The sequence below is a fragment of the Palaemon carinicauda genome, chromosome 36, assembly GCF_036898095.1.
Source record: "Palaemon carinicauda isolate YSFRI2023 chromosome 36, ASM3689809v2, whole genome shotgun sequence".
NCBI lineage: Eukaryota > Metazoa > Arthropoda > Malacostraca > Decapoda > Palaemonidae > Palaemon > Palaemon carinicauda.
This window is the reverse complement of record NC_090760.1, coordinates 68,657,430-68,674,994: the sequence shown is the minus strand read 5'-3', so window position 1 is coordinate 68,674,994 and position 17,565 is coordinate 68,657,430. Positions and strand designations below refer to the sequence as shown.

General features: G+C 49.0%; 1 protein-coding gene across 1 annotated transcript in view; it reads left to right on the top strand.

The window, feature by feature from the left end:
• mRpL4 (mitochondrial ribosomal protein L4) overlaps positions 1-17,565 on the top strand; it is a 52,729-nt gene that overhangs the window by 6,077 nt on the left and 29,087 nt on the right. The window contains exon 3 of the mRNA XM_068360125.1: positions 5,747-5,909. Coding sequence (XP_068216226.1) covers positions 5,747-5,909 — 163 coding nt within the window. The remainder of the gene's footprint in view (positions 1-5,746; positions 5,910-17,565) is intronic.

Here is a 17,565-nt window from a genome sequence, read left to right as displayed (position 1 = left end):
TTAAAGTTTCGAGTTCAGTGAAATAAGTGCAAACAGAAATCAAAGTGATAAGTGATTAGTGCGTGAGGGTACTTTTGTGCGCGCCAGTCGTCCTCCCAGTCCGGGACCTCTTGCAAGCTCCCAAGCCCAGGGGAGAAGCAATGTCGAAGGGCATAAGGGTTCAGCAGGCCTTGATCGGCGCACAGAAGTATCCTCGGTGGTTGTGGGCGTGTCTTACCGAGACCGTCACTCCCACCCGCAGACGATTGAGCCCTTATTTTGCTCGTCTGCAGAAGAGATTAGGGGAGAAAATAAAGGCAGAGTAACGCTGGTCTCAGGTCTCAAGACCTCTTAAACGTTAAGTCCAGACCTATGCCAGACGTACGAAGTTAAAGTTCACAACCCGAATGCAGTCATTGGGTTAGCTCTGACTCTCCTCAGTCATCAGTTGATTACACTCCGCCTAAGAGGAGTAAGGTTCTGCCGCAACAGATCTCTGCTGTTAAGGCTTTACCTCAGCAGACCTTAGTGTCTGCCGACCCCAAGTTGACTCTACTGCAGTCCATACAGTCACAACTTTCGGTCTTGATGCGTGAGTGTCGGGCTGAGAGTGTTGCGCCTCCGCCTCCGCCTACACTCCCCCCCGCCTATGATCGCTCCGCCTGATCGCAGTACCACCTGCCAGGCGTACGATGTTGTGAACTCTACTACAGTCCATGCAAGCACAGCTTTCGGACTTGATGCGTGAGTGTCGGGCTGAGAGTGTTGCTCCTCCGCCTCCGCCTACACTCCCTCCACCTACACTCGCTCCGCCTGATCGCAGTACCATCTGCCAGGCGTACGATGTTGTGGACTCTTCTACAGTCCATGCAAGCACAGCTTTCGGACTTGATGCGTGAGTGTCGGGCTGAGAGTGTTGCTCCTCCGCCTCCGCCTACACTCCCTCCACCTACACTCGCTCCGCCTGATCGCAGTACCACCTGCCAGGCGTACGATGTTGTGGACTCTACTACAGTCCATGCAAGCACAGCTTTCGGACTTAATGCGTGAGTGTCGGGCTGAGAGTGTTACTCCTCCGCCTCCGCCTACACTCCCTCCGCCTACGCTCGCTCCGCCTGATCGCAGTACCACCTGCCAGGCGTACGATGTTGAGCCACGTGCTGAGTTTGCTGTTCCCTGTGGTGTTCTGCCTCCGCCTTCCTTAAGGCAACCTTTATGGGATCAGGAGGATTATACCTCTCTTCCTCCGCCTCCACTTGCTGCTCCACCAGTGATGCAACACTCGGTTGAGGTACAACAACCTCTCCCGTCCATGAGTCAGTCTCCTCAGCTCTCGCTGCAGCGAGCTCAACCCTCCACAAGGCAAGCACCACAACACCTTAGCCTTGCGCCTCAGGAGCCTCAGCTTGCGAGACATTTACCTTGTTCTGCGCAGCCTCTTCCTCATCGCGCTCCGCTCACACCACAGGAACTGGAACTTGCTACTCCGCTTCCGCCATCCGCTCAGCTAGCGCAACCCTTGGGTTCAACCACTCATGCTAGGAGTCAGCCTCCTCCACCCATGCGCCTTCCTTCTGCTTGTCTTTTATTCAGCCTTTGCAGACTGAGCCTCAGGTGTTCCCTCAACGGAGTCTTGAAGAGGAAACCACAACTATTGTTGTTCCAGCTCGTTCTGACTCTGCTGTTCAGCATACCTTACCTCCATTTTCATTCCATGGTTTAAACCCCATGCAAGCATGCATAAAGCACTCTAGCACTGGTCATGGAATTTCTGAGAAATGTTAAACGCCATGCACACGCTCTGCTTTCCTTACAGCAGGCTCTGCTTACAGCAGGCTCTGCTTACTACATGCTCAGCATACAGCATGCTCTGCATTCAGCATGCTCTGCATACAACATGCTCTGCATACAGCATGCTCTGCATTCAGCATGCTCTGCATACAACATGCTCTACATACAGCATGCTCTGCATACAGCATACTCTGCATACATCATGCTCTGCATACCTTACTGCATGCTTCTCAACACATCTTGGGTTGTTGCCAACTCACTAGACTGTCAAGCAGTTTCATAACGTTGCCTTCTAGTCTGCTGCTTTTGCACCAGTGAACCCTCACTCAGAGAACTTAGCTTTTCTAGGATAAGGTCCCTGTAGATGAGAAAGTTCTTTTCTCCCTCCTTCTGATATTCCCTTGAGGACTCTGTCATTTGGAGGGAGCCTTTAGCTGCGTAGCCTCCTATGGACTTTTATTTAAGCATAACATGCTTCCAGGGAAGGTAATGGTTCCACTTCAGTCGCTAATCCCGTCTGTTACCACACCTGCTCCCATAGACCTTGAGCTGTGTTGCAAGACATGCAGTCCAAGCTTAGTCCTTGTTAGAGGATTTTTTGTTTACGGAGTCAATGTGTCACGGGGAAGACGTTCAACAACCAGCAGAAGTGACTTGTTGTGACGCAGTGCGGCAACCTCAGCAACCCGATAAGGAGTTGTCTGTACGACCCAGACAGTCTAGACAGATTCGGGTTGTCACTGTACTTCCTCGCTTGCCCATGGTTGACAGTTCACAGACTGTGCAGCAGTACCATGATCTTGTGTCCGGCTCCGTCAGACGACTGGCTTTTAAGAGCTCCCACAAGTCGTCGCTGTCTGGAGATTTTCAAATGGACTATGGATCTGACCAAGGAACTGGGCCTCCTGGTCAATTTTGAGGAGTCTCAGCTCGTCCCATCCCAGACCATTGTCTCCTTGGGTATGGATCTTCAGAGTCGAGCTTTTCGGACTTGTCCGTCGGCCCCAAGGATCTTCCAAGCCCTAGAATGCATCCAGAGCATGCTGAGAAGGAACCGATGCTCAGTCAGGTAGTGGATGAGTCTAACAGGGACACTTTCATCGCTGGCCCTGTTCATCGTGTTAGGGAGACTCCACCTCCCCCCCCTTCAGTATCATCTAGCTGCTCACTGGATAAAGGACATGACGCTAGAGACGGTCTCAGTTCCTGTTTCCGAAGAGAGGAGGTCTTCTCTCGCGTGGTGTAAGAACAGCTTTCTTCTCAAGGAAGGTCTACCATTGGCTGTTCAGACCCCCGACCACCGTCTCTTCTCGGACGCATCGGACACGGGCTGGGGTGCGACACTGGACGGACAGGAATGCTCGGGAACATGGAATCAGGAGCAAAGGACACTTCACATCTATTGCAAGGAGTTGTTGGCAGTTCATCTGGCCTTGATAAACTTCAAGTCCCTCCAGCTAAACTAGGTGGTGGAGGTGAACTCCGACAACACCACAGCCTTGGCTTACATCTCCAAGCAGGGAGGGACTCTTTCGTGGAAGTTGTTCTAGATCGCAAGGGACCTACTCATCTGGTCTAAAGATCGAAAACTAACTGGTAACGAGGTTCATTCAGGGCGATATGAATGTCATGGCAGATCGCCTCAGCCGGAAGGGTCAGGTCATCCCCACAGAGTGGACCCTTCTCAAGAATGTTTGCAGCAGACTTTGGGCCATGTGGGGTCAGCCAACCATAGATCTGTTCGCTACCTCGATAACCTAGAGACTCCTGTTGTATTGTTCTCCGATTCCAGACCCAGCAGCAGTTCACGTGGATGCTTTTCTGCTGGATTGGTTCCATCTTGACCTGTATGCATTCCCGCCGTTCAAGATTGTCAACAGGGTACTTCAGAAGTTCTCCTCTCACAAAGGGACACGGCTGACGTTGGTTGGCTCCGCTCTGGCCCGCGAGAGAATGGTTCATAGAGGTACTGCAATGGCTGGTCGACATTCCCAGGACTCTTCCTCTAGGAGTGAACCTTCTAAGTCTACCTCACGTAAAGAAGGTACACCCAATCCTCCACGCTCTTCGTCTGACTGCCTTCAGACTTTCGAAAGACTCTCAAGAGCTAGGGGCTTTTCGAAGGAGGCAGCCAGAGCGATTGCCAAAGCAAGGAGTACATCCACTCTCAGAATCTATCAGTCTCAAGGGGAAGTCTTCCGTAGCTGGTACAAGACCAATGCAGTTTCCTCAACCAGTACCACTGTAACCCAGATTGCTGGCTTCCTGTTATATCTAAGGAAAGTAAGATCCCTTTCAGCTCCTACGATCAAGGGTTACAGAAGTATGTTGGCAGCGGTTTTCCGCCACAGAGGCTTGGATCTTTCCACCAACAAAGATCTACAGGACCTCCCTAGGTCTTTTGAGACCTCAAAGGAACGTCGGTTGTCCACTCCAGGCTGGAATCTAGACGTGGTCCTAAGGTTCCTTATGTCATCAAGATTTGAACCTCTCCAATCAGCCTCTTTTTAGGACCTCACATTAAAAACTCTTTTCCTCGTGTGCTTGACAACAGCTAAAAGAGTAAGTGAGATCCACGCCTTCAGCAGGATCATTGTTTTCACATCTGAAACGGCTACATGTTCCTTGCAGCTCGGTTTTTGCTAAACGAGCTTCCTTCACGTCCTTGGCCTAAGTCGTTCGAGATCCCAAGCCTGTCCAACTTGGTGGGGAATGAACTGAAGAGAGTACTTTGCCCAGTTAGAGCTCTTAGGTACTATCTAAAAAGGTCTTAACCTTTACAAGGACAATCAGAAGCCTTATAGTGTGCTATCAAGAAACCTTCTTTTCCAAGTTCTAAGAACTCAGTTTCTTACTATTCAGGCTTCTGATTAGAGAAACACATTCTCATCTGAAGGAAGAAGACCTTGCTTTGCTGAAGGTAAGGACACATGAAGTGGGAGCTGTGGCTACTTCAGTGGCCTTCAAACAGAGCCATTCTCTGCAGAGTGTTATGGATGCAACCTATTGGAGAAGCAAGTCAGTGTTCGCATCATTCTATCTCAAAGATGTCCAGTCTCTTTACGAGTACTGCTACACCCTGGGACCATCCGTAGCAACGAATGCAGTAGTAGGCGAGGGCTCAGCCACTACATTCCCATAATCCCATAACATTTTAACCTTTCTCTTGAATACTTTTTATGGGTTGTACGGTCGGCTAAGAAGCCTTCCACATCCTTGTTGATTTGGCGGGTGGTCAATTCTTTCTTGAGAAGCGCCGAGGTTAAAGGTTGTGATGAGGTCCTTTAGTATGGGTTGCAGCCCTGTATACTTTAGCACCTTTGAGTTGATTCAGCCTTCCAAGAGGAACGCTGCGCTCAGTAAGGAAGACGATCTTATTAAAGGCAGAGTAACGGTTCAAGTCGACTTCCTTACCAGGTACTTATTATTTCATTGTTATTGTGGATAACTGATTATATGAAATACGGGATACTTAGCTATCCTTTAGTCTTGTACACTGGTTTTTCACCCACCCCCCTGGGTGTGAATCAGCTACATGATTATCGGGTAAGTTTAATATTGAAAAATGTTATTTTCATTAGTAAAATAAATTTTTGAATATACTTACCCGATAATCATGATTTAATTGACCCACCCTTCCTCCCCATAGAGAACCAGTGGACCGAGGAAAAAGTGAGGTGGCGTCAACAACAAGTACTGTAGTACCTGGCCACAGGTGGCGCTTGTGAGTACACCCCCTTCTAGTATAGTGATAGCTGGCGTATCCCTCCCGTAGAATTCTGTCGGGCAACGGAGTTGACAGCTACATGATTATCGGGTAAGTATATTCAAAAATTTATTTTACTAATGAAAATAACATTTTACAGTATTAAGATAGTATTCAGTATCCTGTATATAGTGTTTGCAATGGAGAATTAGGGTCAATTTGTAAATAACAATAAAAACAATCCCTTGATTTATGCTGATCAAACAACAGAAATACCACCCAACCCCGTGAAGCTTGGATCGAGACCCTTGATAGGGATGCCATTTCATCTCAAGTAGGACTGATGAACTTACATCCGGACGTCTTCTCTGCCTTCCCGAGACTCGATATCATACACGAAAACGTCATATGGCAGCAGAAGTATCGCATGGTGGTGAGTAACTTTTTATCCATTTCAAGTTGATTTGCTTTGCGTCAGCAGGACCTTCTTGAATTGGTTTGTTATGGGCTCTGCATTGCGCTCGTAATTGGAGGCAATTATTAGTGAATCCTGAATCTTCTTTTTTTTTTTCATTTGTTCCGTAACTGGAATTCAAACCACGCTATTTATTAGGGGTTATACTTTCGGCGGAGCTGAAATGACGAGCCATTAAAATTTAGCGAAGGTTAACTACCCACACCGCTAGTTAGCGGGGGGGTTAGCTTGCTACCACTCCTGTTCACACACCTGTGATTTACCTCACTTTACTATTGGCTCGGATGGAGAGTGGTTGTTTCCACTCTCCCTCCTCGCCTTTTCTGGACTGCCATTAATTTTTGTCTTTTAACTTACTCTTTCTTATATATGTATATATATGAAAACATTCTTAATGTTTATGTATACTGTATATATGTGTATAGAAATGTGATAAGTTTCCTTTTCAGTATTTGTGTTGTGCGTGTGATACATATATGACAACGACACTTGCGTACATTAGCACCGGAACAGCACAGTTCCACGTCGTGGAGAACGACCTCTCCCTCTCTGGTCCATCGGTTTTCTCGTCGGCATATAACCATTAACTCGGCTGCCGCAGGGGATTCATCATCACCTGGACCCTTTTCATTCAACTATTGTCTTCGCCTTTTCCCTTTTCCTACGGGAAACATGGATCGCTGAGCGAAGGGAATGTTGCCTCGCAGAGATTGACTACGGTCTTTCTCTTCTTAAGGTCGTTCACCTTTCAACAACAGTGTACTATTGGGAAGAGCTACTTTCCTGTTCGCGGGTTAGGTTGCGCTTCCGATTGTTTGACTCAATTATTTTTAGTGAAATTATAATTGTAATTTTAACTTTTCAGCTTTTATCCATGGGGAATATTTCCCTTCAGAGGATCAGTGTCTCTCACTAGTAGTGAATATTCTTAGCTGATTTAAATAATAGTAAATATGTTTTTATTACAGTTACTCCGCTCCTCCCTTCTCCCGTGGATGTCGACTGGGGAAGGTAGGGCGCAATACTTATTTTCATTTTGTTCCCTCAGGGTTCCTCTTCGGAGTTCCTCCCTAGGGAATTTTTCTGTTAAGTATTTAATTTTATTTTTTCCCAGTTAACTATGCAGTTTTCTTCGTTTGACTAAGAGTACCGACGAAGCAGAGCTGTTCTGTTCATGCCTGGGGAATCTGCTGTCACTGCCGTCCCTCAGAGGACGTTGTCATGGGCGTCATCCCTTCTCTTAGAAGTATTTTCGTGACAACATGACCAGCACTTCAGATCATCTTAGAACGCTAACCAGGAGGTTCGCCTCGAGGGGTTGGACAACTTCCCTTCCGAGGGAAAGTTTCCTCCCCAGGTGTGAGGTTGTTTCTCCCTTCCAAGAGAGAACTTCCCACATCTTAATAAATTCGTTGTCTCCGACTGCTGTTGCTGCCTTCGCCCAGACTTCTCTCCCCCCTTGCTAAGTCTCTCTTCCTTCAGGGGCGGAGCACAGTCTTTGCAAGTCTCTTCTACGAAGTGTTTACCTCTCTCGTTCGCGAGGGAGGCCAATCATAGGGACTCCTCTTTGGAGGATCGTTACTGTTGAAGGTCAGCTTGCTGATCCACCGGCCCTCACAGGCGTCATCAAGTCTCTTCTACGAAGTGTTCACCTCTCTCGTTCGCGAGAGAGGCCACTCATAGAGACACCTCTTCGGAGGATCACTCTGCTCATCAGTTCCTGATCATCCTACCAGCAGACCTACCAGCGCAACCTTGCGCTGCAACTTAGTCCGTGGACTTTGGTCCTGGACTCTTGTATGGACCTTTCATGGTTACCATCAGTGGATGTTTCGCCCGTCCAAAGGGCACATCCCAGTTCCTGATATTCCTACTAGCTGACCTGCCGATCTACCAACGCAACCTTACGCCACTGGTAGTTCTTTGGACTTCGGTCCTGGACTCTTCCGCGGTACTTTTATGGTCCCCATTGGTGGATGCTCGCTCTTCCAAAGGGCACGTCCCAGTTCCGGATTGTCCTGCCAGCTGACCTACCGATCTACCAACGCAACCTTACGTTGCTGTTAATCCTTGGACTTCAGTCCTGGACTCTTCCGTGGACCTTTTACGGTTTCCATCATGGATGCTTGCCCTTCCAAAGGGCTCATCCCAGTCATCCTGCCAGCTGACTTGCCAACCTACCAGTGCTACCTTACGCTACAGTTAGTCCTTGGACTTCGGTCCTGGACTCTACTGAGGATCACCAGCTCCGTCCTGCAAGCATGATCATGCTCACCATTGCTTCCGCGCACGCCAACGGTCTTCCACGCGAACGATCCAATGGTCTTCCGCGCACACGATCCAACGGTCTTCCACGCGCACGCTCCAAGTGTCTTCCGCGCGCCCCAATAGTTTTCTTCTCGCGCGCGCTAATAGTTTTCCGCGCGTGCGTGCCAATGATTTTCCATGTGCACGCTCGCACCCCAATGGTCTTCCGTGCCAAGCAGTCTTGCACGCGCACCAGCAGTCTTCCGCGCGTCAATGCACCCACCCTTGTGCAACCAGTCACACGCTTCGGCGCATTCTAGGGAGTCTACCCAAAACTACGCAGTGCCTTACTGTGCGCCAGCGCTCTCCTGCGCTCTCATATCCAGCACCCTCTTGCTCACTTGCGCTCGCCAATGCGCCAACTCTTCAGAAAGAACCAGTGCTTGCCTGTTAACGCTCTTCTGCGCATTCACCGGAAACTGCGCTTCAGCAGAACCTGAGCACCAGCATCATCTTGTGTGCCATCGCACCAGTACTCTCCTGCACACTGGCGCAATAGGCAGAAAAAAGGAATAAACATTTTTGGACAGGTCACCATTGCCCCATTCCTCTCCCCACAAATGCATAACATGGCCTCCGGGAAAAGAGGAAAGAGGCTTCACAAAAGGATTTAAGATCCCGAAGATTCAATCTTCTAAGGGGAATCAAAACGGGGAATCCTTGGTCCCTGTCTCTTCTGAGGTTTCTTTTTCCTTGACAGACCACAGTCAGCAAGCAAGAAAGCATCAACAGACTGATCTCTAGATCACTGTTTGCTAATGGCTAGTTCACGGTTTGCTGAATGCTAGCTCGCCGATCACCAGGTCGCCAATTGCTAGCTCAGCTTGATCATTGACCTCTAGTCCCTCCAATGACTAACGATCTCCGATTGCTAGCGTTCCAATCACTGATTGTTAGTCAATAACCAGCCATCAGCTTGGTGATCAGGTAGCTCATCTTTCTTCGATCATTGAACTCAGCACGCTGATCTCTGACCAGCCCATCTTCAGCTTGCTCATCTTTGACCAGCCAGGGGGGACCATAATCAGCTTGCTGATCTCTAACTCACCATCGGCTCACAGACCACCGATTCATCGGTCATCGGCAATTTGCCAGCAGTTCGTGACTCGAGCTTACTAGTCAACCTCTTCCTGTAGTTTCCTAGATCAGAAGGTATACAACATAATTCTCGCTACTGGCCGTTCGCCATCACACTAAAGTGATCGGCAAACGTTTGACAACCCTCATCAACGGCTTGTCGACGGGGAACTACTTGCGAACACTCTCCCAACTGCACAGTAACCACGATACCCTACGGTTAACCATTGATTAACATTCGCCAGATTGATTCTATTTTAAGGAATAGCATCAATTCCATCAGAGCACAGGGTAAGGCTAAGCATTGCCTTCCTTCTGTTAGTTAAAGGAATTCTCTCTCAGAGAAGAATTCTTACACTGGGTATCGTGCCTGATCCTTTACGACACGAGTCAAGACCCCAGCGTCAACAATCTCCCATGCAAAAGGATCCGCAAGGAGCTGTCCCTTTGGGTCGATGTTCACACCATTTTGGGGTTCAAACAAGGGCTAAGACCCCAGGTCTTCATTTGCACACTGGACCTAAAGGACACTTACTTCCAGGCCCAAACCATCCATCTAGGAAGGTTGGAAGATTCAGTCTAGACAAACAAGAAACACCAGTTCAGGGCAATGTGCTTTGGTCCTTCCACTACACCCATCCTGGTCTCACAGGATCGTCTTCTGTCTCCTCCGTTTTGGGACGACTGACTGACCTTAGCAGACTCAGTGGCAACCTTGCATTAGCACCGGAACTTCTGAAGTCTTTTTACCAAGATCCAGTGATCAAGGTAAACCTGCGGAAGTCTTTTCTACTTCCCTCCCAGAAGACTGGTGTATTTGGGAATGATTCTAGGCACCAGTCTCCGCAAACTTTCTCAAAACGAGAAGAACTCCCATCCCAGCGTGACTTGACTCCCATGGGACCAGAAGTTTGGATGAACCTCAAGGGATGGGTGTCAGTTTAGAATCTACAGAGCGGTATAACCTTCTCATCCTTCCACACCCTTCAGACTAGATGCTGTGCATAGAACACATCAAAAGAAGAAAGGAGGAACCATAATGCTGCACCACACGACCTCAACCCTCTGGACAGAGTCCGAAAGTACCCTCACTTAAATCTCTTAAGAGATGAAGGCCAACTTTCCGGTCCTTCAGTAGCCTCATTGGTTCCTAAAAGACCACTCAGTGATGTGATGGGCGACACACTACACACCACATAGAGACTCACATCAACAAGTAAGAAGGAACTTGCTCGTAGCCTCTTCCCATCTAACAGTATAAACACTAATATGGGCCAAAGTCCATTCGGTGCCACTATCAGCCCGCTTCATTCCGGACTAGAGGAATGTGCTCGCCGACAATCTGTGCACAGCATCTAAGATAAGGTATACCGAATGGTCTTTGTATTGCCTTGTAGCCAACAAAGTCCCGACTTTAAGGGGTCCTCCAACTAGGGATCTGTTCGCAACGCTCCTGAACCTCAGGCTGCCGTTGCTCCCCAGCCCTAGACCCCAAGGCGCTCTGGCAAAAAAAAAAAAAAAAACAGGCCAACAACAGTGGGTACAACAATGACGTTTACGTCTCGTCCCTGTTTTGTCTGGAGAAGGGCACTCAAGAAGGCTAGAACATCGGTCAGCCTCTCAAGGACTCTCCTAGCTCCGCTATGGCATTATGCAGAACGGTTTCCAAACCTTTTGCAGCTTGTGATAGTCTCTCTAAGAGAACCCTCTCCACATCACAGACAACCCACTTCGACACCTACCACAAGCTATAGCTTTGCTATGATTGTACGCCTAGAGACTACCCAGTACCTATTTTGCGAAAAGGTGGTCTAGATATCTGAGGAATTCCTCAGCATCAGTCTACCAGGCAGTATAACATCTTGTGTGGTTGGTGTCATGTGAAAGTCTCTCTCACCACTCAATTCCAGCAATAGCGGAATCCTCAAGTATATACAAGAGGAAAAGACCCCCTATTCAGTTTCGACAGGTAAAGATGATCACTCAACCTTGATCCTTCACCTTCAAACTGAAAAGAAGGGACATTCTCTCATTGATAGACCTTTCCTAACTCATACAGACTTACAACTTGCCTTTCTCCAGTCGGAATTGAGACCTTCCTCTCGGAACATGGTTCAAATTCTCAGATCTCTAAAGAGACCTCCTTATGTTCCACTTCACCCGGCAACAAATTTTCACCTGATTTAAGACGACAATGTTTTTACACTGACAGCAACCATACGAGTCAAGGAACTTCATGGTCTCTCTTTCCACATCGCCCATTAATGAGAAGGGCAAAAGGCAATGTTCAGTTTCGTCCCTGAGTATGTTGCCAGACACAGTCTCCAGAGGTGAGGGATCCTACACAAGTCTCCACTCGGTAACGGACGATCCAGATCATCCGTTACTATACCGAGGGTAAGGTATGAGACTCTACCTCAAGAAAACGGCAACAGCCCACCCTGGTCCCTTCTCTTGTCATCAGCACTGGGAGAGTCCAGAAGAGGATCACTAAAGCATCATCTCAACATGACGACTCACAATGTCAGGGACATAGCTATGCCCCTGGTCCTGCTTAGCAGATTACTCTGTGCAGGTTATACAAGAAAGGGTGTGAATGCTCCCGGTGACTTTCACAACCTTTCTCCTGCAAGACGTGACCCACAGGAACTCGATATGATCTCTATCGGTCCGGTGGTGGCTGCACAACAGCTGGTTGTATACCTCAAGCTCCTTATTGGACAAGTAGCAGAAGGTTGAGGGCACTGTTACCCGGTTTTAGTTTTGACTGGCTCTTATTCTTTTCTTCATCCTACCCTCTCGTGGGGAAAACAGCATCCTGGGTTCTCTGCATAAGCTTAGCTCAAACCACTGCAGGTAAACCATGCTCCCTTGTGTACCTAATATTAAGCTAATTCTGTTGCGTCCCCATACCCTGGCAAGGTGGTATTGGGAACGTCTTGGTTACGTCAGGTTTTACCTACAATAGACTCAGAGTAACTTTACCTAGACAGTCACACTTCTGCATGTCTCAACACACGGCTTGCGTAGGCCACGGACCTTGCGTAGCAAGGTTTTAGCGAGGACAGGGACTCCTTATTAATGAGTACTAACATACTCAGATAAGGAGCCCCTGGGTAAAGCCAAAAGCCAGATGGGCAGGGACGTCCTCCCTTCCTAATGGGTGAGTGACCCCTAATAAATAGCCTGGTTTGTATTCCAGTTACGGAACAAATGACAAATTTGTAGATAATTTGTATTTTTCCTAACTATACAAACCTTAGCTATTTATACAAACTTGCCTGCCAGCTCTATCCCCCTTGAAGTCCTACCTCCAAGCAAAGTGAAGTAAATCACAGGTGTATGAACGGGAGTGGTAGCAAGCTAACCCCCGCTAACTAGCGGTGTGGGTAGTTAACCCTCGCTAAATTTTAATGGCTCGTCATTTCAGCTCCGCCGAAAGTATAAAACCCCTAATAAATAGCTAAGGTTTGTACAGTTAGGAAAAATACAAATTATCTACGAATTTGTCATTTTACTTCAACATACATGTTTGATTACTTCTTATTACTGGACTGTCCTGTACTATATTAAAATCTAATCATTTTCAATACACTTCAGGATTACACTTACTGTACATTTATTTTTTTGTTAGTTTTTAATTCAGGTTTGTTCCGGCGCAAATACAAACCCTCCGCTATTTATAGGGTTATTACTTTTGGCGTAGCTGAAAGACAAGTCATGATAATTTTAGTGAGGGATAACTACTCCATCTGCTAGTTAGCGGGTATGGGTGGGGTAGTCCGGATGCGATAGTTATCCCTCACTAAAATTATCATCGCTCATCTTTCAGCTACGCCGAAAATAATACCCCTATAAATAGTGGAGGGTTTGTATGCTAGGAAAAATACAATTTTCAATATTAATCTTACCCGTTGATCATGTAGCTGCAGCTCTGCTGCCCGACAGAAAAAACCTACGGGCGGAATACGCCAGCGATCGCTATACAGGTGGGGGTGTACATCAACAGCGCCATCTGTCTAGTAGGTACTCAAGTACTTCTTGTCAACAAAGAACCAATTTTCTCTCTGTCGTGCCACCGGCAAGACCTACTTGATACGCTGTTGTTTTCTGGAGTTGATTTTCACGTTATTTGGTGAAGTATTCTCTCTAGTTATTAGCTTTCGCTGTGCAGAAGTTATCCTCAATACTTTCTCACTTTCATTGATTAGATTTTGGATTTTTTGTTGACGACTTGGATAGATTTTGGATTTCCCCCCTTTGACTAATTCAAGATGTCTGACCTTACTCAAGTCCCCAAGTACAGGCAGTGTAGCGCTAGGGACTGTTCTAGGCGTCTTCCGAAGGCCTCTATCGATCCTCACACCGTTTGTTCCAATTGTAGGGGTAAAGCCTGTCAATTGGAAGATCGATGTGAGGAATGCGCTGGGCTTTCGGAATTCGATTTTCAAGAATTCCTTAAGTATGCACGTAGGCTAGAGAAGGATAGGATCAGGAGGAGTTCGTCTCGCTCTATTGATTTTTCCTCTCCCCATGCCCCACAACCTATTCCTTCCCCTGTAGTGGTTACACCCGACCCTCCTACTAGCTCTCATCAACCTTCGATGGCGGATATGATGCGTGCCATTCAGGCTCTTGGTGACAGAGTTGAGTCATTAGCGAATGACCGCAATCAACTCTTGGCTGACGTCAAAGAGTTGAAGGAGAAAAGTGCAGTGGGAAGTGTAGTGAGTGTCAGTGCAGTGAAAAGTGTCAGTGTTACGCATGAGGGTGCGTCTGTTCGTGCCTGTCGTCCTCCCAGTCCGGGACCTCTTGCAAGCTCCCAAGCCCAGGGGAGAAGCAATGTCGTACGACCAAAGGGTTCGACAGGCCTTGATCAGCGTATAGACGTACCCTCCGTGGTTGAGGACGTATCTTGCCGAGATCGTCCCACCCACAATTCATTCCTCGTCTGCGGAAGAGGTTTCTCGACAGAAACGCTGGACCAAGGTCTCACGACCTCTCAAGCGCAAGGTCCCTTCCGAGCGAGTCCAACGGCCCAGGTGTAGCCACTGGGTCAGTTCGGACTCGCCGCAGTCCTCCGAAGACTGCACACCTCCCAAGAGAGGTAGAGTGGTTCCGCAGCAGGCAATCACTCCGTCTGCTGCCGCACCAGCCGCTGTAGACCCTAAGTGGTCTTTGCTGCAGTCTTTGCAGACTCAGCTAGCTTCCTTCATGCAGGAGTATCGTGCTGAGAAGACTGACGTTGCACCCGTTAGCCTACAACCTGCCACGGTTGTGCGCCCAGCTGACACTGCGGCTGCCTGCTCCCACACTCCGGCTGTGAGAGCTCCACCACCTATGCGCAGTCGACCCTGCCAGACGCATGTTGACGTTAGCCGACGTGCCGCACCCTCCGTTGACGTGTGTGAGCTACCGCATCAGCAGGAAGGTGGAGTCAAGCTGCCGTGTTTTGACGCGGTGCGTCAGTCTCCGCAACCCACGGTGGTTCCCACCACGCACCACCACTCCGCTTTGGTTGTTGCCAGCTCTCAGACTGACCAACAGCGGCATGATGTTGGATCCAGTGCAGCTACGCATGCACCCGTGCTGCCGGATTCAGCCGTTCAGCTTTTATCTCCTCCTTTGCCGCTTCCTCCTCAGCATTCGGATGAAGGAATCTCTGATGACGACGAAGCTGCGCATTTGGACGACCAACACTCCGACATAGATGAACCCAAGACTACGCCTCCCTCCTTAGACTTTAGGAAAGTCCTTGCCCTGTTTAAGGAGTTGTATCCGGACCAGTTTGTGTCTGCAGCTCCACGCTCACCTCCCTCTGAGTTCGCTTTAGGCATGCAGTCAGCAGCTCCTGCCTTTACGAAGCTCGTACTCGCTCGCTCATCCAAGAGAGCTTTAAGGGTACTGGTAGAGTGGTTGCAGGCCAAGAAGCAACTTGGGAAGACATCCTTCATGTTTCCCCCGACCAAGCTTGCTTCCAAATCTAGCGTCTGGTATGCCACGGGAGAAGTTCTCGGCTTGGGAGTTCCTGCCTCTGCCCAGGGCGACTTCTCGAGTCTGGTAGACTCTCCCCGCAGACTGGCTATGAGACGCTCCAAGATTTGCTGGACCTCTTCGGACATGGACCATCTTTTGAAGGGAGTTTTCCGTGCGTTCGAGATCTTTAACTTCCTGGACTGGTGTTTGGGAGCCTTGAGCAGGAAGACCTCCCCTTCGGATAAGGACTCTGCCATGCTCATCATGTCCTGCATGGACAAAGCCATACGGGATGGGTCTGGCGAGCTTGCGGCTTCTTTCGTGTCTGGCGTTATCAAGAAGCGGGATCACCTTTGCTCCTTCTTGTCGGCGGGAGTCACCCCATGTCAGAAGTCAGAACTGATGTTTGCTCCGCTATCGAAGTGTCTCTTTCCTGAAGAGCTGATCAAGGGGATTGCTGCCTCGTTGATCCAGAAAGACACTCATGACCTGGTGGCGTCATCCGCACGTAAAGTCACAGCTTTACCTTCCGTGCCTAGACCTAGGATGGACACACCAGCGTCTAGGTTCATTCCGCCCTTTCGTGGCAGAACCTCCAGCAGAGGAGGTACTCGTGCCGTTAGTCAACGTGGCAACAAGAAGAAGGGTTCCAAGTCCTCAAAAGGCAGAGTCTGACTGCCACCTTCTTCAGCCCCCTCTAGCAACAACTCCCATCGACCTCTCTCCCAGGTACAGAGAGGAGGACAAGAGGCTAGCTTTACAGCAAGAGGTGTCTCTCTTGCTACAAAAGGGAGCGGTAGTCATAGTCCGGGACCATCAATCCCCGGGCTTCTACAACCGTCTCTTCTTAGTGGCGAAGAAGACAGGAGGGTGGAGACCGGTGCTAGACGTCAGTGCTCTGAATGTCTTTGTCACCAAGCAGACGTTCACCATGGAGACGACGAAGTCGGTTCTAGCATCGGTCAGGAAGGAAGACTGGATGGTCTCGTTAGACCTAAAGGACGCGTACTTTCACGTCCCCATCCACCCAGATTCCCAACCTTTTCTAAGGTTCGTTTTTGGGAAGGTGGTATACTGTACCAGTTCCAAGCCTTGTGCTTTGGCCTAAGCACGGCACCTCTAGTGTTTACCAAACTGATGAGGAATATTGCCAAATTCCTGCATTTAGCAGACATCAGAGCCTCCCTCTATTTGGACGACTGGCTTTTAAGAGCTGCGTCAAGTCGTCGCTGTCTGGAGAATCTCAAATGGACTCTGGATCTGACCAAGGAATTGGGTCTCCTGGTCAATATGGAAAAGTCCCAACTCGTCCCATCCCAAACTATAGTATATCTAGGTATGGAGATTCAGAGTCAAGCTTTTCGGGCTTTTCCGTCGGCCCCCAGAATCAGTCAAGCCCAAGAATGCATCCAGAGCATGCTGAAGAGGAACCGATGTTCAGTCAGACAGTGGATGAGTCTGATAGGGACGCTTTCATCGCTGGACCAGTTCATCGCGTTAGGGAGACTCCACCTCCGACCCCTTCAGTATCACCTAGCTGCTCACTGGAGAAAGGACATGACGCTAGAAGCGGTCTCAGTTCCTATCTCCGAGAAGGTGAAGTCTGCACTGACTTGGTGGAAGAACAACATTCTGCTCAGGGAAGGTCTACCACTGGCTGTTCAGACCCCCGACCACCTTCTCTTCTCGGACGCATCGGACACGGGCTGGGGTGCGACACTGGACGGTCGGGAATGCTCGGGCACATGGAATTCGGATCAAAGAGCACTCCACATCAACTGCAAGGAGCTACTGGCAGTTCATCTGGCCTTGAGAAGCTTCAAGTCCCTCCTTCTAGGCAAGGTGGTGGAAGTGAACTCCGACAACACCACAGCCTTGGCGTACATCTCCAAGCAAGGAGGGACTCATTCAATGACGTTGTTCGAGATCGCAAGGGACCTCCTCACCTGGTCAAGAGATCGAAAAATATCTCTAGTAACGAGGTTCATTCAAGGCGACATGAATGTCATGGCAGACCGCCTCAGCCGGAAGGGTCGGATCATCCCAACAGAATGGACCCTTCACAAGAATGTTTGCAACAGACTATGGGCCTTGTGGGGTCAGCCCACCATAGATCTGTTCGCTACCTCGATGACCAAGAGGCTCCCTATTTATTGCTCACCGATTCCGGACCCAGCAGCAGTTCACATAGATGCCTTTCTTCTGGATTGGTCCCATCTAGACCTTTATGCGTTCCCCCCGTTCAAGATTGTCA